The sequence below is a fragment of the Silurus aristotelis genome, assembly GCF_946808225.1.
Source record: "Silurus aristotelis genome assembly, chromosome: 14".
NCBI classification, from domain to species: domain Eukaryota; kingdom Metazoa; phylum Chordata; class Actinopteri; order Siluriformes; family Siluridae; genus Silurus; species Silurus aristotelis.
Window position 1 is genome coordinate 12170889 of NC_139587.1, and position 24053 is coordinate 12194941.

Genomic DNA, 24053 nt, shown 5'->3' on the forward strand with positions numbered 1-24053 from the left:
ATTAGGACAATTTAACATTATGACCCATGAAGTGAATAACACTGATTATCTCAATCCTGGTGCCTGTTAGTGTGTAGGATATATTAGGCAGCAAGTAATCATTAAGTTATAAATCTTGATGTGTTAGAATCAAGAAAAATGCATGAGTAAGGATTTAAGTAAGTTTCACAAGGGCTAAATTGTGATGTCTAGACAACTGGGGCAGAGCAATTCCAAAACTTCCAGAATTTGGTAAAGAAGTTAATGCTGTTAATCCTCGATGGGTCACAACTGTTGTGGCAGCAAAAGGGGACCAACACAATATGTGGCAGGTGTTCATTATGTTATGCCTGATTGGTGGCCATAAAGTTATGCCTGATCAGTGTATGGACTGAAAAAACGTAAGTGACCGGTACAAAGCCATGACTGCAACAGCATTAAACAGCTTGAACATGAGCTGGAATAAAAGATGTAAGATACTACTGCCTGATATCACTAATGCTCTTATGGCACAATGTCTACAGTCACAAACACAATTCCTTGTCTAGTAGAGTGCTTTCCCAGAAAGATGAACAAAATTATAACAACAAAAGTGTCAACTTTATACCTGCTTGCTCTTCATCTTGATCTGGTGCCTGAGAGGACCCTTTAGACTCCTTCCTTTGACTGACTCCTGTTACCTGTGGCTCAACCTCAATATTCTCCACCATCAAACCCTCAACATCATGGATCTCTGCATAAAATATATGCAACAATTTAAGGCATGACATAACAGCAGATTATCTTTAATTGGTGTAGTATAAAAAATACAGCATACCCTCAACTCTGTGTGGTGCCATATCTACAGCATTGTCCAGGTTTTGTGGATGAATATTGGCATCATTATTGTTAAGGTGATTGTTATTGTTGTTCTGGTTAGGGTTCTGGTTACTGACCAGAGCAGATGAAACACCGATACCTGTGCCTGCACTCAAACCAACCCGTGCACAACCCTGTAGAAGACAAACAACCTGTCAGGATAGTTTAACTATAAAGTAAATTACACCCATGGTCCTGATCAGGCTTTACAATTTTAATACATTATCAGAATCAGGTTTATTGGCCAAGTGTGTTGACACACTTGCTCACACTTGCTGCTTCAAACCAGATGGTGATAGAGGTGAACGAGAGGTGCACAGGACAGATTCAAAGACTACAGTGTAGAACTGCATCAACAGCTCCTGTGGCAAGACCATTCTTCCTTAATTATGCTGGGCCTTTTTTAGAATAGAGCTTATGTTGGACTTCCATTTCAGATCTTGGGAAATGGTAGTGATTAGAAACAGGAAAGTCTCCACAGATGACACAGGGCTGACTGCACCATAGAGCTAAACACACTCTACACACTCACACTTAACACAAACACACTTACACTAATGTGTAAGTGTGTTTGTGTTAAGTGTGAGTGTGTAGAGTGTGTTTAGCTCTATGGTGCATACTACACTACCCAAATGTTTCACTTGCTTTGTTACAGTTGTATTTTGTTTTGAATTTATAAAAAATAAATGTCATAAAAAAGGATTAAACTAAGTGACTTTTTACATTAAATCGTACTGTTGACAGATATGCCCAACTTTTTCCCTCTTTTCTGATGTGTTCAGTGTAGCTGTGGCTGCAGTGAAAGGAGACTTGTTAAATTGTGTTAATTACGGTTAGGGGGGAAGATATGCAAAACAAAATTATCTTGTCGCCTTTTATTAACCCAGTTTTTTATGGATAACATTTGTGAACATCAACAGTTTAAAACAATTTTAAATTAAATTAATGCTTGGTTAAATTATATATATATATATATATATATATATATATATATATATATATATATATATATATATATATATATATATATATATATATAGTGAGGAAAATAAGTATTTGAACACCCTGCTATTTTGCAAGTTCTCTCACTTAGAAATCATGGCGGGGTCTGAAATTGTCATCGTAGGTGCATGTCCACTGTAAGAGACATAATCCAGAAATCACAATATATGATTTTTAAACTACTTATTTGTATGATACAGCTGCAAATAAGTATTTAAACACCTGTCTATCAGCTAGAATTCTGACCCTCAAAGACCTGTTAGTCTGCCTTTAAAATGTCCACCTCCACTACATTTATTATCCTAAATTAGATGCACCTGTTTGAGGTCGTTAGCTGCATAAAGACACCTGTCCACCCCATACAATCAGTAAGAATCCAACTACTAACATGGCCAAAATCAAAGAGCTGTCCAAAGACACTAGAGACAAAATTGTACACCTCCACAAGGCTGGAAAGGGCTACGGGGAAATTGCCAAGCAGCTTGGTGACAAAAGGTCCACTGTTGGAGCAATCATTAGAAAATGAAAGAAGCTAAACATGACTTTCAATCTCCCTCGGACTGTGGCTCCATGCAAGATCTTACCTCGTGGGGTCTCAATGATCCTAAGTAAGGTGAGAAATCAGCCCAGAACTACATGGGAGGAGCTGGTCAATTACCTGAAAAGAGCTGGGACCACCGTTTCCAAAGTTACTGTTGGTAATACACTAAGACGTCATGGTTTGAAATGCATGGCACGGAAGGTTCCCCTGCTTAAACCAGCACATGTCCAGGCACGTCTTAAGTTTGCCAATGACCATTTGGATATTCCAGAGGAGCCATGGGAGAAAGTCATGTGGTCAGATGAGACCAAAATTGAACTTTTGGGTCATAATTCCACTAAACGTGTTTGGAGGAAGAAGAATGATGTGTACCATCCCAAGAACACTATCCCTACTGTGAAGCATGGGGGTGGTAGCGTCATGCTTTGGGGGTGTTTTTCTGCACATGGGACAGGGCGACTGCACTGTATTAAGGAGAGGATGACCGGGGCCATGTATTGCGAGATTTTTGGGGAACAACCTTCTTCCCTCAGTTAGAGCATTGAAGATGGGTCGAGGCTGGGTCTTCCAACATGACAATGACCCGAAGCACACAGCCAGGATAACCAAGGAGTGGCTCTGTAAGAAGCATATCAAGGTTCTGGCGTGGCCTAGCCAGTCTCCAGACCTAAACCCAATAGAGAATCTTTGGAGGGAGCTCAAACTCCATGTTTCTCAGCAACAGGCCAGAAACCTGACTGATCTAAAGAAGATCTGTGTGGAGGAGTGGGCCAAAATCCCTCCTGCAGTGTGTGCAAACCTGGTGAAAAACTACAGGAAACGTTTGACCTCTGTAATTGCAAACAAAGGCTACTGTACCAAATATTAACATTGACTTTCTCAGGTGTTCAAATACTTATTTGCAGCTGTATCATACAAATAAATAGTTTAAAAACCATACATTGTGATTTCTGGATTTTTTTTTTTATTATTATGTCTCTCACAGTGGACCTACAATGACAATTTCAGACCCCTCCATGATTTCTAAGTGGGAGAACTTGTAAAATAGCAGGGTGTTTAAATACTTATTTTCCTCACTGTATATATATATATATATATATATATATATATATATATATATATATATATATATATATATATATATATATACACAGTGAAACCTCGGAGCTTGCGAGGGTTAGGGACCAAGACCGGTCCCGAGTTCCGAATTTTCGCGACCTTTTGATACGCCCCTTCCAACCCAGTAAAAACCCAAAGAACACTATACGAAATCGATTTAAATGAGTAAATAACACTATTTCACTCTATAACACTTTATTATTAGACAATTTTAATGAGATAAACCTTGATTAGAAATGTTAAAACTAGCGTTTTGAGCAGGTCGCGGTTGCTCACGAGCCGATCTGAATGAGAGTCGCCGGTCGGAATGAAAGTCGCGAGCATGCGAGGTCGCGAGCGCTGAGGCCGCGAGCGCCGAGGTTCCACTGTATATATATATATATATATATATATATATATATATATATGTATATATATATATATATATATATATATATATGTATATATATATATATATATATATATATATATATATATATATATATATATATATATATATACAGTGAGGAAAATAAGTATTTGAACACCCTGCTATTTTGCAAGTTCTCCCACTTAGAAATCATGGAGGGGTCTGAAATTGTCATCGTAGGTGCATGTCCACTGTGAGAGACATAATCTAAAAAAAAAAAATCCAGAAATCACAATGTATGATTTTATAACTATTTATTTGTATGATAAAGCTGCAAATAATTATTTGAACACCTAAGAAAGTCAATGTTAATATTTGGTACAGGAGCCTTTGTTTGCAATTACAGAGGTCAAACGTTTCCTGTAGTTTTTTACCAGGTTTGCACACACTGCAGGAGGGATTTTGGCCCACTCCTCCACACAGATCTTCTCTAGATCAGTCAGGTTTCTGGCCTGTCGCTGAGAAACAAGGAGTTTGAGCTCCCTCCAAAGATTCTCTATTGGGTTTAGGTCTGGAGACTGGCTAGGCCACGCCAGAACCTTGATATGCTTCTTACAGAGCCACTCCTTGGTTATTCTGGCTGTGTGCTTCGGGTCATTGTCATGTTGGAAGACCCAGCCTCGACCCATCTTCAATGCTCTAACTGAGGGAAGGAGGTTGTTCCTCAAAATCTCACAATACATGGCCCCGGTCATCCTCTCTTTAATACAGTGCAGTCGCCCTGTCCCATGTGCAGAAAAACACCCCCAAAGCATGATGCTACCACCCCCATGCTTCACAGTAGGGATGGTGTTCTTGGGATGGTACTCATCATTCTTCTTCCTCCAAACACGTTTAGTGAAATTATGACCCAAAAGTTCTATTTTGGTCTCATCTGACCACATGACTTTCTCCCATGACTCCTCTGGATCATCCAAATGGTCATTGGCAAACTTAAGATGTGCCTGGACATGTGCTGGTTTAAGCAGGGGAACCTCCTGTGCCATGCATGATTTCAAACCATGACGTCTTAGTGTATTACCAACAGTAACCTTGGAAACGGTGGTCCCAGCTCTTTCCAGGTCATTGACCAGCTCCTACCGTGTAGTTCTGGGCTGATTTCTCACCTTCCTTAGGATCATTGAGACCCCACGAGGTGAGATCTTGCATGGAGCCCCAGTCCGAGGGAGATTGACAGTCATGTTTAGCTTCTTCCATTTTCTAATGATTGCTCCAACAGTGGACTTTTTTTCACCAAGCTGCTTGGCAATTTCCCCGTAGCCCTTTCCAGCCTTGTGGAGGTGTACAATTTTGTCTTTAGTGTCTTTGAACAGCTCTTTGGTCTTGGCCATGTTAGTAGTTGCTTTCTTACTGATTGTATGGGGTGGACAGTTGTCTTTATGCAGTTAACGACCTCAAACAGGTGCATCTAATTAAGGATAATAAATGTAGTGGGGGTGGACATTTTAAAGGCAGACTAACAGGTCTTTGAGGGTCAGAATTCTAGCTGATAGACAGGTGTTCAAATACTTATTTGCAGCCGTATCGTACAAATAAATCGTTTAAAAATCATATATTGTGATTTTCTGATTTTTTTTTTTTAGATTATGTCTCTCACAGTGGACATGCACCTACGATGACAATTTCAGACCCCTCCATTATTTCTAAGTGGGAGAACTTGCAAAATAGCAGGGTGTTCAAATACTTATTTTCCTCACTGTATATATATATTATAAAAAAATAAAACAAATCAAATTAATATAATACACATTTTATTTCAATTACATTGGCACAAATTAAATAAATGGAGAAATGAAATTAAATATTTAACATTTGTTAGATCCCATTTGGTTAATATACCTGTATGTAAGTGTGTGTGTTTTACATTTAATTTTCTGAAGCTATAATCTACTTATTCCAGCATACTTTAACAAATGTCTTAATTCCTACCATCCTTCATCCATTAACTCTTTCGATATAGTTAGGATTTTCTCCTTTTGAGAGAAATTCTTAAAGCTGGACATAAAAGTCTAAAGAATCCATAGCGCTAGCGTTAGCCGCTAGGCACGTCCTGTTTATCGGGATTACTCCGGGGGTGTCCATATGTTATGCAAGATGGGCTACAAAATAAACAAGTGGAGCTTCTCCACCTTCCGCTTGACGAAGCCACAAAGGTGCTAATTAGGGTTCAGGACTGGAGACATACTTGGCCACACCAACACCTTCAGCCTATTCGGCAAGGCAATGTCTTCGGCAAGTCATCTTGGCGGTGTGTTTGGGGTCATTATTATATTGGAAACTGCAATTCACACCCAGTTTCTGAAGGGAGGGCATCATGGTCTACTTCAGAACATCACATTCCATGTTGGAATCTATGTCTCCCTCAATGAACCGCAGCTCCCCAGTACCAGTAGCACTCATGCACCCCAGATAATGATGCTACCACCACCTTGATTGGGCAAGACACAATTTTCTTGGTACTCCTAAGCAGGGCATCGCCACACAAGCTGTACACCACCATCTGGGCCAAACAAGTTTGTCTTTCTCTCATCAGACCACAAGACATGGTTCCAGTAATTCATGCTCTTGGACAGGTTGTCTTTAGCAAACTGATTGTAGGCTTTCTTGTGAGTCAGCTTCAGAAAAGCTGGGATGATGACCATGCAAACTGACTTGTTGTAGTGTGTGGCGTGTTCGGCACTGACAAGCGAACATTTCTTCGGAGTACTGGCAGCACTCTTGTCTGTTTTGTAAAGCCAGCTTCTGCACCTTACGCACAGCATGAGGACTTAACTTCTTTGATCGACGTTTGAGAGGCCTTTTCCTTGTAAAAACCATCTTGAAAAAACTCTTGACCCTCTATGACCCTGGCCACTGTACTGTAACTCTGTAACCGATTTTGTTATAGCCCAGGCCACTTTTGTGGAGATTAACAATTAAAATTTTCAAATCCTCAGAGTTCTTTGCCATGAGGTGCCATGTTGGACATTAAGTGGTCAGTATGAGAGAATTGTACTTAATGCACCAAATTTTAACTGCTTGAAACACAAATTTGTACGGTCCTGTCAAGCAGACAAAAACATGAACATGATGAATAGGACAGATGGTGGGTCACAAAGGTGTTGAACAAATCAGATGAAGATGCTGGCATGAACAGACACAGCAGCCCTCTCTCTCCAACACCAGTGTTTAATTGTGCATTTTCGAATGCTCTTTGTTTACATTCATGTTTGCATAGTTCGCTGTCATCTTTGTCCTACGTAAGATATGGTTGCCATTTCCTTTTGGAAATTCAAACAAAGACAATAAACCACATTTCAGACAACATAGTATCTGAGGAACTTTGGGCCCTTGGTATATTCCGCTGGGCAACTAAAGAGCTGACCTCTCCTACTGCACATTACCCAGAGAAGAGGCATCAACAGCGACCGAATCAAGGCACTCTGTGAACTTTACCAGACTATCAGCGTGCAACAGACGGCACACCCGGACAGATTTGTCATTACTGCTGGGGACTTTAACCAAGCAAATTTAAAGACTTTTGTATCAAAACTTCCTCAGCACATAAACTTTCTTACAAAGGGCAATAATACATTGGCCGTTGCATAGGCAAACAGCAAAGAAACATACAAAGCCTCCCCCCTCCCCCACCTCGGACTCTCTGACCACATTACCATCATGCTTAGACCTGCCACACACAGAGTCTCTGGAAAGGCATCCAAACTCTAACAAACTATAAACCCCTACCACAGACCTGTGACAGTGACTTATCTCTGCTTAACAGCCTCAACAAATTCTTTGGCCAATTTGAGACCCAAAACAATACACAGGCACAGAAGATCCCACCATTCCCACATGAGCAGGCTGTGTGTCTGACCCCAGTCAGTGTGGAAAATACACTACTGAGGATCGGGAGACCAGACCAGACAACATACCTGGCTGTATTCTAAAGGACTGTGCTAAAGAACTCAAGGATGTATTTACTGACATCTTTAACATCTCGCTGAATCAAATATTTGTCCCAAATTCATACGTGAAAAATCAATTGTGTGAATGCTCTTCTTGGATTTTAGTTCAACATTTAACTCGCCCCCCAGCAGCTAATAAACAAACTGAGACACCTGGAACTCCAACTCCCCTCTCTGTAACTTCTTATCAGAGCGACCGCAAAATGTACAGGTTGGCAGAAGTTTTAAGATCATCATGCTAAGCACAGGGGATCCACTAGGGTGTGCTCAGCCGGCTGCTCTTCACCCTTTTGACCCATGATTGTGCACCCAGTTACAGTGCCAACCACATCGTCAAGTTTGCAGACAACACAACTATATTGAGCATTATAACCAACAACAATGGGGCAACTACATGAGTGAGGTAAGCCGACTGGTCCAGTGGTGTAATGACAATCTCTTCCTCACCTTGGGGAAGACCAAAAAACATTGTCATCGACTTTAGAAGAGGACCTCCACAGCACCCCCAAGTAACCATCAACTGTGCCACAGCACCAAGTTCCCAGGGGTGGCATATTTCTGAGGACCTCTCCTGGATGACAAACACCACATCACTGGCCAAAAAAGCTCAGTCAAGCCTCTACTTCCTCCTCAAACTGAGCAAAGCATGAGTCCCACCTCCCATTATGCGCACCTTTTACCGGGGCACCATTGAGAGCATTCTCACCAGCTGCATCATTGTGTGATAATGATAATAAATAAAAAATATAAAATAATAATAACAATAATAATAATAGTAGATGGTCAATCTACAATAGTAGAAAACTGCACATTGACTTAAATATATCCATCCACACACACACACACACACACACACACACACACACACACACACACACACACACACACACACACACACACACACTGACACACACACTGACACACACACACAAAAACACAATATGAACACAAGCATTACGGCCACCGACCATTACACCAACAGCGACTATCATGACATTGCATTTTAATTTATGTAGATAATATTATAATTGTTCCACACTTGCACCTATAACATCTTCCACTCTGCTGGCCACAACCTTTTGCAGTGTTCTGTTGGATTTCTGCAGCACCATACCATTATTCCCCTTCCAAACGTTATAGTTGACACAATGCAGTTAACCCAGACTAGCCAATCAGACTACCAAACAGAGAAGTGATTTGTCACTACACAGAACACTACACATTAGCACCAAGTTATTTTATGTGGTCTTTTGCTTCACGGCTGAATTGCTGCTGCGCCCACACATCCACTTTCCAATAATACCATTTACAGTTGACCGTGGAATATCATGAATCTTTCAATAACATCTCAATTAATATAACGTAATATATTTGACTAATTTGATGAGCCAAAATTCAACATGCTTACCATAATTTCCGGACTATTAAGGCTTAAATATAAGCCGCACCTACTGAGTTTTAAAAAGATTTCTATTTTGAACATAAATACGCTGCACCTGTCTATAACCCGCAGGTGCCAACATTGAATCAAATTAACTTTATACAGGCTTTAACGAAAGACAGTGCCTGTTACACGGCTTGTAACTAAACAGTAGCCTACCAAGAAAGCAATTGGTCACTGTCTTTTTCCTTTCTTTCACAACAATTTCTCTTGGGAGTTTTTCTTTTGGCATCTTCTCTTGATGCCGTGCAGCTCAGAACACAGGTAAAGTGCGTTTTTTTCATGCCCGGTTGTTTTCAGCGTGACGAATGATTTACATTTACTGTTGACAGTGCGAGTGAGAGGCAGGTCAAACGTCAGAGGAACCTCATCCATATTTATGATGTGGTGCGGCCGATTCACTGGGCGCGTGATTTAATATAAAGAGTTTCGTTGGTTAACCTTAACCCGTTCAGCAATTTCATTGGTCTAATGTTACGGGGCTCAGATTTTTGGGTGGCATAAAGCTTGTGAAACCAGGAAAAACCCCGGGAAAAATTAATAAATTAGCTGCTTCATTGTTTAAGCCGCGAGGTTCAAAGCGTAGGAAAAAAAGTAGCGGCTTATAGTCCGGAAAATACGGTATATCAGATAAGCAAGCAGTAAGTATATTTGTGGAAGAGAAGGGAAGCACTTCAAATGTTTGTATTGTAACCTTTAAGAATGGTGGAAGAACAATGCTTTGAAGAATTTAGGTCTGTTGCACTTGCTTAAAAGATCTAAAAAGCTGCTTGCACTTCAAAAATGCATAGCACAATGCCAGAGTATGGAGGATATTTAATATTGAATGCATACAAAAAAAAAAAGGCAAAATAGCTTTTTTATCTTTCGCTCAGAAGATATTCACAAATATACTCTGTTCTTATTGGTATCAAAGTGAGTATAAGTGACTATAATTACAAGGTACATGAACATGGTATTGGACAGATAATATACAATTATGCATCTTTAGATTTTTTATATTAATGAGCTAAACATTTGTTGTGTAATAACTTAAACATGTTCAAGAACAATGTAACACTCACCTTTGGGGGCTCACGGAACATCTGGTCTAGGGAGATGAACTCCAGATTTGGCAGCATTTCAATACACTGGCTAAAGGACTCAAGCTTAATGGCATGACAGCGCACTAGTGTAATATCCAGCAATCTGCTCCAACGAGAATGCTCTAATGAAAAGGCATTAATAATTCAGTCAACATGCACCACACAATGTTAATGTGCATTATTGTTCAAGTACAGCATAAAAAAGTATAAACCTGTGGTTGACATACTATATGGTGAAAGATTTTGGACATTTGACTGTTACACCTATAACTCATAACTTTACAGCCACCGATCAGGCATAACATTATGACCACCCGTCACCTATTATATGTTGGTTCCCCTTTTGCTGCCAAAACAGTCCTGACCGGTAGAGCATTACAGCATTAACTTCTTTAGCAATTTGAGCTACAGTTTTGGAGATGCTCTTACCCGGTCATCTAACCATTACAATTGGGCCCTTGTCAAACACAAATCCTTACGCTTGCCTATTTTTCCTGCTTCTAGCATATCAACATTGATGTAAAAATTTGTGCTGCCTAATATATCCCAACCACTAACAAGTGCCATTAAGGAACCGCTAATCAGTTTTATATACTTTACCACTTATAATGTTATAATGAAATAATGATATGCCTGATTGGTGTATATGTACTTTGTGAATCTTTTAAAGGAAAACACATAATATTTTATAAAACTATAAGGCTCCAAAAATGTGACAACAATTTGGGGAAAGGCCGCATAAATGTGTCATAGTCAGGTGTCTAGGACTTTTAGACCTATATATGTACACATATACATTGAGTATGAGCAAAAATGCAAATCATCAATCAAAAGCATTTCTAAAATTCTAATGAAAGACAATAAGTTAGTAATAAAAAATACTATATATTAAAAATATAAAGAATTCCTTTCATTTTAATTTTTTTTTTAAAACCTGTATACAAACTTTTAATACAATTTTAAATTTAAGGCTAAAACAGTTTTTGTTGAAAATATATAAAAGAAAATTGAAAAAATTATATAAAATACAAATAATGATTTAAGGTAGTACTCTTTAAATCTATTGGGACAAATAGAGTAAATAGATTACAAGTTATTCGCGTAAAAGCACACGTGAATAACCCTTTTTAGAAAGAAAAATCATTTAACATCCTAGAAAGATTTATTCATGTTGTGAGCCCTCACAAATAGCATGTTACATCATTACCCATAGCTATTGTAATAGTCTTATATAAAACGTGCACCGTTACATCCCCTTACACCTCAGTACTTCATAATGACAGAATTCTAGAGCTGAAGCTCTAATTATATTTTCTTTATTTAATGTAAACACTGAATCACATGTACATATGTATTTAGACCCTTTGCAACAACACTTAAAAATTTGTTCAGGTGCCTCTCATTTCCCTTGATCATTGCTAAGATGTTTTCACACCTTCATTAGAGTCCACCTGTAGAAAAGTTTACTGATTGCACATTATTTGGAAAGACACACATCTATCTATAGAGGGCCTCACAGCTGACAATGCAGATCAGAGAGGAAAAAAAAAAAAAAAAAAAAAAAAAAAAAAAGGGTGCACGGGACAAAAACTTTATTTGATCGAATTTTAATTCCCAATTGGCAAAAGTGTGGCACAACCAGAAAACTTTCAAAAGCTGGTCACCAATCTGAATAAATGAGGGCGAAGGGCCTTATAAAGAGGTGACCAAGAACCCGATGGCCACTCTGACTGAGCTCCAGAGATCCTGTTCGCAGTTAGGACAAAGTTTCTGAACGACAACCATCACTGCAGCCAGATTGGTAGAGACCGATCTGGGCTTTTATTTCAGAGACGGAAACCTCTCCTAGGTGCAAAACCCATGAAAGCTCATGTGGAGTGAGGAACCTGAGGGAATCCTAAACTGTGTAGAGCAAGATTCTATGGTCTGATGAAACCAAAATTAAACTGTTTGGCCCCAATTCTAAAAGTTATGTCTGGAGGAAACCAGGCACCGCTCACCACCTGCACAAAACCATCTCAGCAGTGAAGCATGATGGTGGCAGCATCATGCAGAAGGAGTGTTATTCTGCAGGAGGCACTGGGCAACTAGTCACAGGTGAGGGAAAGCTAAATCGAGCAAAGTACAGAGATATCCTGAATAAAAAACTGTTTCACAGTGCTCAGGACCTCAGACAGAAGATTCACCTTCAAACTGTGCATCCGGAAAGTATTCACAGGACTTTGTCCACATTTTGATTGAATGAATTATTTTCCTCAAAATTGCAAACAATACCTGTTAATGCCAAAGTGAAAGAAGTTTGTTTGATATCTCTGCAAATAATAATTAATAAAAATAAAAAAAAACAAAAAGGCACATGTACATATGTATTCAAAGACTTTGCCGTGGCACTCAAAATTAAGATTGGGTGCATCCTGTTAAACAATGTAAAGCTGTACTCACTTTTGCTGCCACTTTATTATCATTTTTTATTTTTTTTATTTTCACATTAACAATTTACAGAATCAGTTAAATATACAAGTAAATATAATTTTCTAACCATCCTTCCATCCCAGTCCTACCCTCTCTAGACAGAACACATTTGAATGGACATTTCTGCAAAGCATTGAGCTGATGTGTAAAAAAAGTTCAGTGGTTTTCTTCCTTCTCCTCCTCTATTCAAATAAATACATAAATAATAATAATTATAATAAATTAAAAAGGTTAAAGTAAAGAGGGGTAACAAAGGTTAAAGTAAAAAAGTTAAGTAAAAAACGTAACATCCAAATTATTCATGTATGCCAATTAATCTGCCCCAAATCTTTACAAACATATATATATTTTTTTTAGATTTAACATTTTACCACAGGAACATAGAACGAAGGTTCTCTAAGCCATACAATATGACTTAGTGGTTTTACTGATTTTCCATTGTATAGCTATGCATTTCTTTACTGCTATCAGAACCATCGTAACTAAATGTAAATTCTTCCTCTGATCAAGTTGAAGAACTGATTTATCTTGCATTAACATAATCTTGGCTCAGATAGAAGCTTAACATTTATAATTTTGTCAATAGTTTGTATAATATTTTTTCATTAGGTTTTACATTTAGAACATGTCCAAAACACATGTTAATAATGCCTCTGTTTTAGATCTAGAGCATTCTCTAGAATCATTAGAATCATTTAATATTCAAAATGTGTAATTTTATCTTGTGTAATCTTTTAGTTGTATAATATACCCTCTGTAAAATATTGTTAAAATGTTAAAAGCCCTTTTACAGAGAAGTCCCCAAGTATCTTGCTCAAAAGTGAATTCTGGATCTTTTTCCCATTTATCTTGAAGATGATATAACCTTCCCATACAAGTCATTAAAGTTGGCATACATATAAGACTAAACCTTTGGATCCTTGTTTCCTCTCTTATAGTACTATCTATTGAGAGTGAAGAGAGGGACCTCAAATTACCTCCTTGTACTTTATTAATATAAAGTCTCACCTGAAAATATATATAAAAAATGTTTACCAGGAAGAGAAAACTCGTAATTGTTCAAATCTCATCAGTGTGTTATCTTCATATAAATCTCCAAACACTTGTATTGCATTTTTATACCAATGTTGTGTTATTCTGTCTCTTAATACCTAAGAAAGAGATGGGTTGCAATGAAATGGAATATGGTTATACAATGAAAGCCCATTAAATTTTTCCTGATCTCAAACTCAAGTTTGCAAGTGTGTCTAATAAATGGATTATTTTTTTTTTTGCCTTTACAAGTCAGAGGGATTAATAATTCCAATTTGTATCCATGCAGCTTTTCATCTGCCAATACCATAACCGCTACCATTTGTGCTGCCCAGAAATAATAATAATAAAAAAAAAACTGGGAGCTGCAATCCACCTTTTTTAGATGCCATCTGTAATGTCTTAAGTTTAACCCTCTGAGTTTTTTAAAATTCCGAATACATTTTCTAATTAAACTACCAAGATCATTAAAAAAACTTTTGTGGGATAGAAATCTGAAGGGTTTGAAATAAATAAAAAGATTTAGGAAGAACGTTCATTTTTGTGCAATTTATCCCCTTCCTGAACATTAGTGAAATCTATCTTTCCAGATCTTTCATTACCTTTTTAAGCAATGGGGAATAATTCAAAGATATACTTCTTCCAACTTCTAAAGAATATTTAGTCATAAATAAACACTTTTATTAATATTTATTTTATAACCAGATAGGTCCCTAAGGTTTTCCAACAATTGAGAAAAAGTAGGCAGAGATGACTCAGGATTAGTTATATATAGCATCACATCATCTGCATACAATTATTTTTTGTGTACAGCCTCCTATCTCTAGCTCAGAAATTGATTTGTTTGCCCGTATTGCTATGGCCGGGGGCTCCATCAGAAGAGCAAAAAGTAATGGAGACAGAGAACATCCCTTTTTACATTTTTCAGTACAGTAGCTAAATGAACAACAAATCAGGTATCTGAAAAATTTATTCCGTTACAGTTCTTACAGTTCTTAATACAGGACTTCATGAATTTCTTTAAAAAATTAAAAGTATTCGAAAAACAATTGTGGAAGTCCAACCGCTGACAGCATCTCCTGATCCAATCTCACCTAAAACTCCACAACTACACCGCTTTAAACGTATAGGACAGGAAGAGCTGTATGATGTTATTACCAAAGCCAAATCAACAACATGTCTGTTAGATCTCATTTCAACTAAACTACTGAAAGTAGTGTTACATACAGCTGGTGAGCCTCTGCTGAATATTATTAACTCCTCACTATATTTAGGTCACATCCCTAAACCCCTCAAGTTAGCAGTTATTAAGCCCCTCATTAAGAAACCTAATTTGGATCCGAACACACTAAAATCAAATCAAATTACAGACCCATTACAAATCTCCCATTTATGTCTAAGATTTTAGAAAAGATTGTGTCTGCTCAGTTATGTTCCTACCTACAAAAGAACAATATCTTTGAAGAGTTTCAGTCAGGTTTTAGGCCGCATCATAGCACAGAAACTGTTTTAGCTAAAATCACTAATGGCCTGTTTTTAGCTTCAGACCAAAGCTACATCTCCCTATTAGTTTTGCTAGATCTTAGTGCTGCATTCAAAACTTTAGATCACGATCTTCTCCTGGATCACTTACAAAATAACATCGGCATTCAGGGACAGTCATTAAGCTGGTTTAAATCCTACCTGTCTAATTGTTACCATTTTGTCGATTTAAATGGAGAGCCACAATGGTTCAGTTCTAGGACCCCTGCTTTTTACAATATACCTGCTTACCTTGGGAAATATTATTAGAAGGCATGAGATTAGCTTCCACTGTTATGCTGATGATACCCAACTATATATATCTCATCGAAACCAGACGATACAGCTCAAATGGCTCTGATAACTGAGTATGTCAAAGAATTAAAAGATTTGATGACTCAAAACTACTCAAAAACTATTACACAGAAGCTCCAGCAGTTTAACCTGTATTTAGTAGGATGTTCTGTAACAGTAAAAGACCTTGGAGTTATTTTAGACAGCAACTTGTCTTTTAAAAATCATATTAACCATATTACAAAAACAGCCCTTCTTCCACCTTAGAAATATTGCTACGCTAAGAAACATGTTTCCTATATCTGATGCAGAGAGAGCTTCTCTGCATCAGATATAGGCAACATGTTTCTTAGCTTAGCAATATTCCAAGCGTTCATGACCTACAGACTGGACTATTGTAATGCATTACTAGGTGGTTGTCCTGCATCATTAATAAACAAGCTACAGTTAGTCCAGAATGCAGCAGCCAGAGTTCTCACAAGGTTGAGAAAATATGACCATATAACCCCAATCTTATCATCCCTACACTGGCTAACTGTTTCAAATCGACTACAAACTACTGCTACTTACACTTACTTGTACTACTTACTTGTACGTATAAAACACTAAAAGGTTTGGCTCTTAAGTATCTTTTCAGTCTTCTAACTAGATAGACTAGAAGACTAGATAATTTGGTTTTCTGCTTGTTTTAGCTTTGTTATTTGGCCAGCTGGTGAATCTATTTTGTTAAATTATAGTTCCTTTCTATCTATCTGATAATTTGACATCATAATGCCTTACAAACTGTTTCATAGCTGTTGCAAAACTATGCAAAATACTACGCTGAACTACGTTTTAAACGTAGCGCAATCATTTTAATACAGATTTTATAATCAGAATTAAGTAGTGAGATTGGTCAATATGAGATACATAGATTAGGGTCTTTGTCAGGTTTCAGCAGGACTGTAATTAAAACCTGATTTAGAGTCTTTGTTAATTCTTTTTTGTGAATAGCCTCCATATACATCAAAAGCAACGAGTCTTGTCTAATTTAGTCTAATTTAAAGGGAAAAAAAGTTTTTTAAAAATCCTTCGAAAAAACCATCCAAACCAGTCGTTTTACCCCTGACTAGTACAGCTACTGCCAATTGAATCTCTTCTTTTAAAATTTCCTTTTCAAGTTCTTCTTGGTCAATATCGCACAAAATTAGGCTATCCAATTTGCTTAAAAACTTGTGAATTTTAGCTTCCTCTACTCTTTAAAACTTATACAGCAATTTATACTAATTTATGAATTATTGGTTAAATAATTTTGGGTGTTTGATACTTTTATTGTCTTAATGACATAGTGCAGTTATAGATTTCTTTTTTAATTTGCCATGCTTATACTTTTTCAATCTTATCCCAGTGTTTGTAATACCTCAGTCCTGATCTGAGAAGTGCATTTTCTGCTTCTTTAGATGACAAAATATTGTATTGTATTAACAGCTAAGCATCCTTAGTCTTAGTCTTTTTCCATTATTAAAATTTCTTTTTCGAGTAATTGTAACTGTTTTTAATGTTTTATATATTATTTGGCCCAGTAGGAAAGCTTTCATGGCCTCCCAGACTATACCCAAAGAAGCAAAATTTCAGTTTGTAATCATAAAGTTCAAAATCAGCGAAGCAATTCAGGAGAATGTTGCACTAAAATAAGTAACCGAGCATGACCTGACAATATTCTTGGTAAATAGTAACATAATTCAATCCTTCGCCTTTGGAACAAAAAATTTGTCAATTCTGGAGTAATTATTATGCTAATGTGTTTTATTCTTAAATATCCATATATCTATTAAATTAAAACTTGATAAACTTTAGTGGATGACCTCTCTAATACTTGGCCCAAGACTACTTAAATTCTCCTCGAATTATTAGCTTTGCAATAGGGCAATCTTTAAAAAAAATATTATGAAAAATAAAATAAGCACCCTCCATATCAGGATGGAATATATTTACTAAGGTTATTCTTTGCGTCGCAATCGTTCCTCTTAAAATATCTAAAATTTTGCAAGTTCTCCCACTAAGAAATTATGGAGGGGTCTGAAATTGTCATTGTAGGTGCATGTCCACTATGAGAGACATATTCTAAAAGAAAAATCCAGAAATCACAGTATATGATTTTTGAACTATTTATTTGTATGATACAGCTGCAAATAAGTATTTGAACACCTGTCTATCAGCTAGAATTCTGACCCTCAACGACCTGTTAGTCTGCCTTTAAAATGTCCACCTCCACTACATTTATTATCCTAAATTAGATGCACCTGTTTGAGGTCGTTAGCTGCATAAAGACACCTGTCCACCCCATACAATCAGTAAGAATCCAACTACTAACATGGCCAAGACCAAAGAGCTGTCCAAAGACACTAGAGACAAAATTGTACACCTCCACTAAGCTGGAAAGGGCTACAGGGAAATTGCCAAGCAGCTTGGTGAAAAAAGGTACACTGTTGGAGCAATCATTAGAAAATGGAAGAAGCTAAACATGACTGTCAATCTCCCTTGGACTGGGACTCCATGCAAGATCTCACCTCGTGGGGTCTCAATGATCCTAAGGAAGGTAAGAAATCAGCCCAGAACTACACGGGAGTAGCTGGTCAATGACCTAAAAAGAGCTGGGACAACCGTTTCCAAGGTTACTGTTGGTAATACACTAAGATGCCATGGTTTGAAATCATGCATGGCACGGAAGGTTCCCCTGCTTAAACCAGCACATGTCCAGGCACGTCTTAAGTTTGCCAATGACCATTTGGATGATCCAGAGGAGTCATGAGAGAAAGTAATGGACAATGTTAATGATGATGTAAGTTTTGTTTCTGGCTCTATGCTGGATGTTTATATTGCATAGACTGTCTCTAACATCATCCTGTAATATCTCTGGTGTTTTGCTGATCATTCTGATTATTAGTTTATCATGTCTTCTTCTTCTTCTTTCGGCTGCTCCCATTAGGGGTCGCCACAGCGGATCATCCTTCTCCATACCACCCTGTCCTCTACATCTGCCTCTTTTACACCAACTACCTGCATGTCTTCCCTCACCACATCCATGAACCTCCTCCTTCGCCTTCCTCTTTTCCTCCTACCTGGTGGCTCCATCCTCAGCATTCTTTTGCCAATATAATTCATGTCCCTCCTCTGCACATGTCCAAACCATCTCAATCTCGCATCCCTCACCTTGTCACCAAAACATCCTACATGCGCTGTCCCTCTAATAAACTCATTTCTAATCTTGTCCATCCTCGTCACTCCAAAAGAAAACCTTAACATCTTCAGCTCTGCTACCTCCAGCTCTGCCTCCTGCCTTTTACTCAGTGCCACTGTCTCTAATCCATACAACATCGCAGGTCTCACCACAGTCCTATAAACTTTCCCTTTCATTCTTGCAGATACCCTACTATCACAAATCACTCCTGTCACTCTTCTCCACCCACTCCACCCTGCCTGCACTCTTTTCTTTACTTCTCTAACACACTCTCCATTACTTTGCACTGTTGACCCCAGGTACCTGAACTCCTCCACCTTCTCCAGCTCTTCTCCCTGCAACCGCACCACTCCACTGCCCTCCCTCTCATTCACACACATGTACTCTGTCTTACTCCCACTGACTTTCATTCCCATTCTCTCCAGCGCATATCTCCAGCTCTCCAAGCTCTTCTCAACCTGCTCCCTACTCTCACCACAAATCACAATATCATCCGCAAACATCATAGTCCAGGGAGACTCCTGTCTGACCACGTCCGTCAACCTGTCCATCACCACTGCAAACAGGAAAGGGCTTAGGGTCGATCCTTGATGCAGACCAACCTTCACCCTGAACCAGTCTGTCGTACCTACTGCACACTTCACTGCCATCACACTGTCCTCGTACATGTCCTGCACCACCCTCACATACTTCTCTGACACACCTGACTTCCTCATACAATACCACAACTCCTCTCTTGGCACTCTGTCATACGCTTTCTCTAAATCCACAAATACACAATGCAATTCCTTCTGTCATTCTCTATACTTCTCCATCAACATCCTCAAAGCAAATAAGACATCTGTGGTGCTCTTCCTCGGCATGAAACCATACTGTTGCTCACAGATGGTCACCTCTTCTCTCAGCCTGGATTCCACTACTCTTTCCCATAACTTCATGGTGTGACTGATCAACTTAATTCCCCTGTAGTTACTGCAGGTCTGCACATCTCCCTTATGCTTAAAGATCGGTACCAGCACACTTCTTCTTCATTCCTCAGGCATCTTCTCACCTTCCAAAATCCTGTTAAACAATCTGGTTAAAAACTCCACTGCCATCTCTCCTAAACATCTCTACGCTTCTACTGGTATGTCATCTGGTCCAACCGACTTTCCACTCTTCATCCTTTTAATCGCTGCTCTCACTTCCTCCTTACTAATCCTGTCTACATCCTGCTTCACCAGCTCCACATCGTCCAACCTTCTCTCTCTCTGATTTTCCTCATTCATCAGCTGCTCATAATACTCCCTCCACCTTCTTAACACACTCTCCTCACTAGCCAACACATTTCCATCCTTTACTGCTCTAACTTGCAGCACATCCTTCCCAGCTCGATCCCTCTGCCTGGCCAATCGGTATAAATCCGTTTCTCCTTCCTTAGTGTCCAACCTCTCATACAGCTCCTCATATGCCTTTTCCTTGGCTTTCGCCACATCCCTCTTTACCTGCTGCCGCATCTCCTTGTACTCCTGCCTACTTTTCTCATCTCTCTGTCTATTGCCAACCTCTTTCTCCTTATGCTCTCCTGCACTTCCTCATTCCACCACCACGTCTCCTTGTCTTGCTTTCTATTTCCAGATGTCACACCAAGTACTTTTCTAGCTGCCTCCCTCATCACTCCTGCAGTAGTTGCCCAATCCTCCAACACCTCTTCAACACCACCGGGCCTCTGTCTGACCTCTTCCCTGAACCTCACACTACACTCTTCCTCCTTCAGTTTTCACCATCTTATTCTTCTCCACAACCATCCTACAGACCACCATCCGATGCAGTCTAGCTACACTGTCCCCTGCCAACACCTTACAGTCTCCAATCTCCTTCAGGTTGCATCTCCTGCATAGCACATAGTCCACCTGTGTGCACCTTCCTCCACTCTTATACGTCACCCTATGATCCTCCTTCTTAAAATAAGTGTTCACCACTGCCATTTCCATCCTTTTAGTCTATTAGTTTATCATGTAAAACGTGCTTTTTTCTTTTCTTTTTAAAGTACTGAAGTGGTTAACACCATTACATTATAGAACCAGCCTTTAGTGAGCAATCCCCAACATCATCTTAACACATTCTCACTTGTCAACACATTTCCATCTGCACCCTTTACCGCACTTACTTGCAACACATCATTTCCCAGCTCAGTGCCTCTGTCCAACTTACAGATCAATCATTTTCCTTAGCTTTTGCCACATTCCTCTGCCCCTGTCTGACCTCTTCGCTGAATCTCACATAACAGTCTTCCTTCTTCAGTTTTCACCATCTTATTCTTTTTTCAGACAATATAACAATAAATTATTTCATTAGCACTGGTTATGTAAGTAAATCATACAAGCTGGCAGGTATCCACAAAATACAAACCTGATTCCAAAAAGTTGGGACACTGTACTAAGGAATGCAATAATTTACAAATCTGATAAATGTATATTTTATTCACAATAGAATATAGATAACATATCAAATGTGGAAAGTGAGATATTTTGAAATGTCATGCCAAATATTGGCTCATTTTGGATTTCATGAGAGCTACACATTCCAAAAAAGTTGGGACAGGTAGCAATAAGAGGCCGGAAAATTTAAATGTACATATAAGGAACAGCTGGAGGACCAATTTGCAACTTATTAGGTCAATTAGCAACATTAATGGGTATAAAAAGAGCCAACCCAGCCATTAGGGGTGCACAAGCCAGTGCACTCTTAGTGCCGGTCCCAAGCCCGGGTAAATGGGGAGGGTTGCGTTAGGAAGGGCATCCAGCGTAAAACATGTGCCAAATCAAATATGCGGATCACAAATGAGAATTTCATACCGGATCGGTCGGGGCCCGGGTTAACAACGACCGCCACAGGTATCGTTAGCCGACAGGTTACCGGTGGAAATTGGGCTACTGTTGGCCGAAGGAGGAGAAGGAGAGGAGGAAGACGTCTACAGAGACGGCAGGAAAAGGAGCAGTGTAGGAGAGTAGAGGTTCGGGTTGGTACTTTAAATGTTGGTACTATGACGGGTAAAGGGAGAGAGGTAGCTGATATGATGGAGAGGAGAAAGGTAGATATGCGGTGTGTTCAGGAGACCAAGTGGAAAGGGAGTAAGGCCAGGAACATTGGAGGTGGGTTTAAACTGTTTTATTATGGTGTGGATGGAAAGAGAAATGGTGTAGGGGTAATTCTGAAGGAAGAGTACAGTAAGAGTGTAGTGGAGGTGAAGAGAGTTTCTGATAGGGTGATGATCGTGAAGGTGGAGGTTGAAGGGATGATAATAAATGTCATCAGTGCCTATGCTCCACAAGTCAGCTGTGAGATGGAGGAGAAGGAAAGATTCTGGAGTGAATTAGATGAAGTGGTAGATGGTGTACCTAGGAAAGAACGATTGGTGATTGGGGCAGACTTTAATGGGCATGTAGGTGAAGGGAACAGAGGTGATGAGGAGGTGATGGGTAGGTATGGTTTTAAGGAGAGGAATGTGGAAGGGCAGATGGTGGTAGATTTTGCTAAAAGGATGGAAATGGCAGTGGTGAACACATATTTTAAGAAGAAGGAGGATCATAGGGTGACGTATAAGAGTGGAGGAAGGTGCACACAGGTGGATTATGTTCTGTGTAGGAGATGCAACCTGAAGGAGATTGGAGATTGTAAGGTGTTGGCGTGGGACAGTGTAGCTAGACAGCATCGGATGGTGGTCTGTAGGATGGTTTTGGAGGCGAAGAAGAAGAGGAGGAAAGTAAGGATTGAAAGAAGAATAAGATGGTGGAAACTGAAGGAGGAAGAGTGTAGTGTGAGGTTCAGGGAAGAGGTCAGACTGGGGCTTGGTGGTGGTGAAGAGGTGCCGGATGATTGGGCAATTACTGCAGGAGTGATGAGGGAGGCAGCTAGAAAAGTACTTGGTGTGACATCTGGAAATAGAAAGCAAGACAAGGAGACGTGGTGGTGGAATGAGGAAGTGCAGGAGAGCATAAGGGGAAAGAGGTTGGCAAAACAGAAGTAGGATCGACAGAGTGATGAGAAAAGTAGGCAGGAGTACAAGGAGATGCGGCAGCAGGTAAAAAGGGATGTGGCGAAAGCCAAGGAAAAGGCATATGAGGAGCTGTATAAGAGGTTGGACACTAAGGAAGGAGAAAAGGATTTATACCGATTGGCCAGGCAGAGGGACCGAGCTGGGAAGGATGTACTGCAAGTTAGAGCAATAAAGGATAGAGATGGAAATGTGTTGACTAATGAGGAGAGTGTGTTGAGAAGATGGAGGGAGTATTTTGAGCAGCTGATGAATGAGGAAAATCAGAGAGAGAGAAGGTTGGAGGATGTGGAGTTGGTGAAGCAGGATGTAGATAGGATTAGTAAGGAGGAAGTGAGAGCAGCGATTAAGAGGATGAAGAATGGAAAGTCGGTTGGACCAGATGACATACCGGTAGAAGCGTGGAGATGTTTAGGAGAGATGGCAGTGGAGTTTTTAACCAGATTGTTTAACAGGATTCTGGAAGGGAAGAGGATGCCTGAGGAATGGAGAAGGAGTGTGCTGGTACCGATCTTTAAGCATAAGGGAGATGTGCAGACCTGCAGTAAATACAGGGGAATTAAGTTGATCAGTCACACCATGAAGTTATGGGAAAGAGTAGAGGAAGCCAGGCTGAGAGAAGAGGTGACCATCTGTGAGCAACAGTATGGTTTCATGCCGAGGAAGAGCACCACAGATGCCTTATTTGCTTTGAGGATGTTGATGGAGAAGTATAGAGAAGGACAGAAGGAGCTGCATTGTGTATTTGTGGATTTAGAGAAAGCGTACGACAGGGTGCCGAGAGAGGAGTTGTGGTATTGTATGAGGAAGTCAGGTGTGTCAGAGAAGTATGTGAGGGTGGTGCAGGACATGTATGAAAACAGTGTGACGGCAGTGAAGTGTGCAGTAGGTACGACAGACTGGTTCAGGGTGAAGGTTGGACTGCACCAAGGATCGGCCCTGAGCCCTTTCCTGTTTGCAGTGGTGATGGACAGGTTGACGGACGAGGTCAGACAGGAGTCTCCCTGGACTATGATGTTTGCAGATGATATTGTGATTTGTGGTGAGAGTAGAGAGCAGGTTGAGAAGAGCCTGGAGAGGTGGAGATATGCGCTTGA

The 24053-nt window shown here is 39.5% G+C and overlaps 1 protein-coding gene across 1 annotated transcript in view; it reads right to left on the reverse strand.

Annotated features, from left to right (window-relative positions):
* The window catches only part of fbxo38 (F-box protein 38), an 89700-nt gene that overhangs the window by 33998 nt on the left and 31649 nt on the right, over window positions 1–24053 (reverse strand). The window contains exons 11-13 of the mRNA XM_083560216.1: window positions 10361–10503; window positions 797–971; window positions 587–712 (exon numbers count right to left, since the gene is read on the reverse strand). Coding sequence (XP_083416342.1) covers window positions 587–712; window positions 797–971; window positions 10361–10503 — 444 coding nt within the window. The remainder of the gene's footprint in view (window positions 1–586; window positions 713–796; window positions 972–10360; window positions 10504–24053) is intronic.